Source organism: Etheostoma spectabile, chromosome 6, assembly GCF_008692095.1.
Source record: "Etheostoma spectabile isolate EspeVRDwgs_2016 chromosome 6, UIUC_Espe_1.0, whole genome shotgun sequence".
NCBI lineage: Eukaryota > Metazoa > Chordata > Actinopteri > Perciformes > Percidae > Etheostoma > Etheostoma spectabile.
This window is the reverse complement of record NC_045738.1, coordinates 22,343,090-22,349,481: the sequence shown is the minus strand read 5'-3', so window position 1 is coordinate 22,349,481 and position 6,392 is coordinate 22,343,090. Positions and strand designations below refer to the sequence as shown.

Here is a 6,392-nt window from a genome sequence, read left to right as displayed (position 1 = left end):
GGTTCACTTCCTGTATTTGGGTCAGATTGTGTTCTCACCTGAAGTGAACTAAACTCTAGTTTACTTGGAAGCAAACCGAGACCCCCGTTATAAAAGCACCAGAGTTCAGATGAGCTTGTACACCGCCCCAAACAAATGGGACTAAACAGACCAAACGAGGTAGGTGTGAAAGCAACCTAAATTACACTCAAACATACTTGCGGCACATAAGTTATTCAGTATAAATATGACTGAAGAAAGAGCTACTGGTGTGTCAACCAACTGTCAATGGCAAAATTTAGACTGCGAGGCCCACTAGCCTCAAGCCCCTGAGAAATTCCTCACTGTTACAAGGTAAGCGAAGGGATTAGGGAATGCTACATCAGAGCCAGAAGTTGTACACAGGTTAGGAGATTTTTTCCAGGCCCTTTAAAAACAGTGTTAAACATGATTATGAGAGCCCTAATAAATAAAAATGTAATCAGTAAAACATATAGCAATGTTCATTCCAAGTTAGAATACCACAGGCAGCATACCTTTCGACGAAGGAGTCTAATTTGGCCAGTTCATCCGACAGCCCAACCAAGACATCTAGTGTCCCCACCTGTTTTGGAACACAAAAAGAAAAACATCAGCACGTTATGACTTTTGAGTCATAAGCAGGGCCACACAAAATCTGTGGATGCAGAATTTTCCGCACATTTCCCGCCGATTTTAAAATATATAACAATAAACTCAGAATGTTAACACATCTCTATTACAAGCAGAAATACAGTCTGCTAAATTCCACAGATTTCCATTCTGGATCACTGCTGAAAGCTGTGAAAAAAAAATCTGCTGATTCCGTTTGGGCCTGGTCATCAGTCTGAGATTTGGCTCATTTTAAAGTTGGGTCAGCAGGGTTGTGTTTTAACAGTGACATCTGAGGTTCAGTCCAACTACAGTGACATCCAGGGGGCCCTATGTGCTTATGATGGCGCCTCTTTGTCTAGAGTCACTCATGCATTGCTAACAATTCCAGGAGAACATTGCAGGCCTGTGTGGCTGCCAGGTCAGCTGGGTTACTTTACCTTCGGCACAGAGAGGAACCGAACCAGACGAGCTGGGCTGCTCTGTGGACAAAAACTTCACCAAACCAACGCTTCAACATGCAGGCAACGGATCTGTGTGAAGACTGCTTCCCATATACACAATCAGCTTATTCTTGACAGTGGATATATAAGGTGAGTGATTTTGATATTGGCCCTATTACTTTAAAAAAATAAATAGATGACAGATAACTATGAATCGTGTAAGAAAGAAAAGGATGTTCACATTTGACTAATTGGGTTGAGTCAATAGATTGGCTGGGCACTTCAGCGTGGGAGAAAAGGTATGGGATTATGACAAGCAGAGAAGCCCATAAATCCATGCTAACCTTGAGGTCTGGGATGTTGAACTTATGGTTGGTAGACAGGTTGTTGGTACGTGTGGTGGCTGCCATCATTACGTCCCATGTTTGCTGGCAGGTCTTCTCTCCCGGTGCAGAGATCAACCAAAACTCTGTCATGGCTACAGCACTGGTGCAACTGAAATTAGACGCATGCGTGCTGTGTTAATATTATACAGCTCAACCGTTAACACAACATTAGGAAAGTATGTGTCTCTTCATCAACAGCACTGACTTGGCTAAAGTACGGGTAGAGTACAGTTATTGTGTTTAGCTACATAACATTACCTCCTGTTCTTTAGCAACATTTTAGCTCCAGAAAGCTAAATTTGTCAAAGTGTTCCGACACTGTTTACCTAGCTTTGCTGTTCAGCTAGCTAAATAAACTATGCTAGCTACACAAGCAACAGTGTTTAAGTCCCTTACAGGCTGAAGTTACATTTTTTGCCCAATGTATTTCCATTCCCTTACGTTACACAGCCATACACAATAATTTTACAGTACTGTATTGCATACAACCCGAAAATAAATGGCTGAGGTCGGGCATTCTATGTTTACATTCAACAGGGATTAGCTACAGCTAGCCACTTAGCTTTTCTCACAACAAGGCAGGTCATTGGTATTGTTTAACAGTTTCACTCACCTGTGAATAAAAAACTGTCCGTTAGCAGTGAAAAATACAGCTGTTAATAGCGTTTCTATGGCTTGATAACTTTCCTGGTTCCCATTCAATACAGTTGGTGAGGTCTCCTGACAGCAGTATCAGAGTCAGCTGATCTGTCAGAGAGAAACCGGAAGGCCTCACTGCACGCGCTGCTCACTGAGGGAACTCAGCAGCGACCACAGCTGGTGGACAGTGAGTACTGCAGGGAAAGTAACAAATAAAAACTGGGATTCTCTGGAATTCTGATCTTTGTGAGTGAGTTTGATGCTCAGGTTCAAGGACACTTCAGAAGGGCAGATCTTTGCCAACATATGCAATTGAGGCCAAGTCCTTCAGATAATGGAGGGTCTCAAAAGCTAAGCTAACTGTGTCATCATGATCGGTTGAAAGTAATGCAACTGTACACGAATCCGTAACTGCCATGAATGACATTTTCTATACCACAATCAATTCAACAAAAATGTATTTAGGTAAGACAACGTTCTTTCATTCTTGATATGGAATTTACCCAACAAGATGTGGCAAGAACTCCACCCCAGATTTGAGTCAACATTCCAAGTGCAATGTTACTTTATTAGAGACGGACACAGGTCATCTTGGATGCCAAGTCAGCAGCTATTAGGGCTTTAGAGTTACTAAATTTGGAAAAATCCAGGTCAGGTTTCCTGACTTTGGGTGTCTCCTGCAAAGAATCTGAGGGAAACGCCCCCAAAGGGACATGTTTATAGTTCAGTGGGTCTGGGGTTCATTGTTTGGGACACAATGGTTGGTCTGCCTGGAGCCTACCCCCGACATCAAACGGCAGGTTGAGTTTGCCCATGGCTGGCCAGAGGCCAGTCTGCCGGGATGTTATCAGGACACGCACACACACACACACACACACACACACACACACACACACACACACACACACACACACACACACACACGCACACACACACGCCATAATCAGTCAGTCAGTCTATTGAGAGTCTAATGTGTGTGATCTCTTCGTGTTCAATAAGAGAGAAAAGTGTTCTAGCAATAATTAGCATTGAATGGAAAAATAACTAACTGCAAGCGTAATGCCATCCCCTCTCACGCATGCCATTCTACATTGTGTCATTGCGTGGACTCCCCCTTTGGAAACCATCACAGTTTTTGACACATACTGTATGTTAGCAGAGATCTGTCTCATAGTTGTGTTCATGATTACTGAATAAGACCCGGAATAATCATAATGGAACAGAAGTATTATAATAGCTAACAAATAATTACAGGCATACTACAAAGACAACACAAGTTTTGTTGTTGGATTGTTGCACTCGAGCATGAATACACTACATCACCTGTTAAATTGTAACCTATCTGTCCTCAGTTCACCTGGACTGCAGAGACCTACTGCTTATAGAAATGCAAGCCTGCTTACATTGACTCGTTTTGATCAGCCACCATGCTATTGTTTTCACCGTGTGTGTGTGTGTGTGTGTGTGTGTGTGTGTGTGTGTGTGTGTGTGTGTGTCATCATGACAACGGAGCTACCCCATATAGTTTTGAGTACTTTGTCAGGTATCTGTCTGCGTTTTTTTGAAAGATTTCTTTGGGGGGCATTTTAGGCCTTTATTTGATAGGAGAGGTGTAATAACATGCAGCAAAGGGCCGCAGGTTGCTAAGGACAGGACCAAGCCTCTGTACATGGGGCGCATGCTTAACCAGGTGAGCCACCCAGGTGCCCTTGCGGCCAGATTTTGTCGTTGTGATAGCTTCACAACCGTGCAAGATACAGGTGTGTAGACCCAGTTGAGATTAAAATGATGGCAAAGTTAAAAAAATATTGGTGTGATCCAAAGTAGGGGGGTGGAAAGTAGGGAAGTGGCCTTGGCCTCCCCACTTCGTGCACCTGGCCCAATTTGGCATTCAGGTTGGTGTCATCCCATCACAAGATCGTCAGACAAGAAGACATTCCCGAGAAATATGCGTACAGTCGACAGCTTCTGTTACAGATTGGAAGATCGCCCATTCATGCCCATACGAGTGTCACAGTGGAACAACTACAGAAACTAAAGCTGTTGCGCCATTCCTGCCTAGTAGGAAACCAGAGTAAACAACACAATGGACAAGGCCTACACCAGTTCAAAGGGAGTAGATAAGGCATCCCCTCTCCCTCACCTTGGCTCCTCAGACCACATCTCTATTATGTTGACACCTGCATACAGCCCTCAGGTGAAACTAGTCAGAAGACAAACTAGAATGTGGCCTGATTGGAGCACCTCAGCACTACAAGACATAGAAATCACAGACTGAGAGATGTTCAGAGAGGCAGCTACCAGCCACGACCACATGAACCTGCACGAGCACACAGAGACTGTAATGGTTTTAAGTGCACATATGATGTAACAACAACCAGAGCAATAGTCTCCCATTGCTAGACCTTCCTCCGCAGCGCTGTGGAGGAGGGTCTGGCTAGTCCACACAGTATTCCAGGATGGAAGAAAACCATGCTCTGGTTTATTGGCATTTCTTAAAACCAATCACAAGTCAGAGCAGCAGAAAAGATCCCATGTGTCTCTTTCCCCTTCATAGCCAACATATGCAAAGTCAGATGTGTCTGTAAGGCCCCAAGCATACTGAGCGACCCGTCCCACCCATCCCACCACATCTTCGCACTCTTGCTGTCTGGTAGGAGGCTCCAGAGCATCAGGGCAAGAGCCAACAAGCTGTTAGAACCCTGAACTCTGTTCAAATCCTGCCACCCATTGCTCCCCCCACTTGAGTTGACACACTAATAATGTATAGATGTAAATTAGGGGTGTTGAAATTAATCATTGCATTGATGCATCGTGATGCGGACGCGGATGATTCTGCATCGATGCAGTGACATTGGTTATTTCCTACTGTTGTTGCTTGCTCATTTTCCGTTTGCTGCTTTTTTGTTGTTGCCTTATGTCTGTTGTGTGCTGTGTTCAGACTCCGCTACATTCCGGAAGTATCCTTTATAAGAGTAGATGCAATAAAAATGGGAGTTCATATACATCTGACTGCTTGAATTTGTTGATGAAAACCATGTGTAGCAATACATATTAAATCTGAGGACATGGTGATGCATTGTGATGCATCGGGATATTGAATTGTATTGAATTGTTGACAAGATAATGGTAACCGAATTGAATCGTGACACCGGTGGAGATCCACATCCATATACCATATATTGTACAGTACACGTCACAACAGCACTTTTTCCTTTCTACCAAGCCCTGCTTTTTTAATGGTTTTACTATTCAATGCTGCCCCTTTTATTAAGATTATTTTTGGGGGGTTTTCCCTTTATTAATAGATGGACAGTGGATATGACAGTGGATAGACATGAAAGGTGGAGGACTCGAACCCGGGCTGCTTGGACTCAGCCTACATGCTGCCCATTTTTTTAATGAAATTTGAACGTATGTACAGTACGTGTAAAATACCATGATCTATGGAGAACGATATCTCACTTCTAATTCTGATTTTGAGGCTGTATCTGAGCAGGTGCATGTCCACATGCGCACATGCAGACACACCAACATGATTTAGTAAATGCAGTTTATCTTATAAAGAATAATATACAATGACCAGTGTCAGCATTTAGTTTTACTGATGTGGTTTTCCTGATGGAGATTTTCTTAGAAACGATGCACTATTACAGTAAACCACAAATGATGAACTCAACCACTATTACTGGCACAGAGTTATGTTATCAATGTATTCTGCAATCGGTCCTGGCAGAAAGGAAACAAGGGTGAAAGGTGCATCATTTTTTGAGATTGTGTTATTGTCTGGCAATCATGGTATATCTTGTTGTATCTCTCCACCACTTTGATACTATTGTATGAAAATGACATGTCCTGGGAAAGCCCAAAGAAAGCTACTTCCTTTTTAGGTGGCATATTGTAGAAACCAAACATTTCGGGTGTGTCAAAGATTGGACGGAATTTTCATAAATATACTGTATGTGTGACAGAAAACACTGTGAAATTCACTGGCATTTTTGGATCAGGTTCTTCAAGGAGTGTTTTTGTTTGTATATTTGTCATATTCCTGCAGTCAGTTGCTTTATATTTCCCTGCTTGACATTCAGACCAGTGTGGGGAAACGTTTGGAGTTCCTTTTACTTGGCAACATTCTTTGGCAAGAAACGCTGTTGAGTGACTTAACAACACTCAGAACAACAGATGTTGCGTAAGACCAATTCATGTTGGTTTGAACCAGTCCCTTGTGTCCGTATAACAAACAAGTTTTTTTTATTATTATTACATAGATAGATAAATAGATAGATAGATAGATAGATAGATAGATAGATAGATA

At 42.6% G+C, this 6,392-nt stretch overlaps 2 protein-coding genes across 3 annotated transcripts in view; one reads left to right on the top strand and one right to left on the bottom strand.

The window, feature by feature from the left end:
* LOC116690931 (V-type proton ATPase subunit C 1-A) overlaps window positions 1-2,257 on the bottom strand; it is a gene marked incomplete at its 3' end in the record, with an annotated part of 16,926 nt that extends 14,669 nt beyond the window's left edge. The window contains 3 exon segments of the mRNA XM_032518157.1: window positions 516-583; window positions 1,397-1,547; window positions 2,052-2,257. Coding sequence (XP_032374048.1) covers window positions 516-583; window positions 1,397-1,528 — 200 coding nt within the window. The 5' untranslated portion in view covers window positions 1,529-1,547; window positions 2,052-2,257.
* The window catches only part of LOC116690929 (antizyme inhibitor 1), a 45,282-nt gene continuing 39,959 nt past the window's right edge, over window positions 1,070-6,392 (top strand). The window contains exon 1 of one of the 2 annotated variants that reach the window (XM_032518155.1): window positions 1,070-1,202. The gene's annotated coding sequence lies outside the window, so the exon portion shown is untranslated. Of the gene's footprint in view, window positions 1,203-2,243; window positions 2,265-6,392 lie in introns of those variants that run through there. The other variant, XM_032518156.1, reaches the window with a different exon arrangement.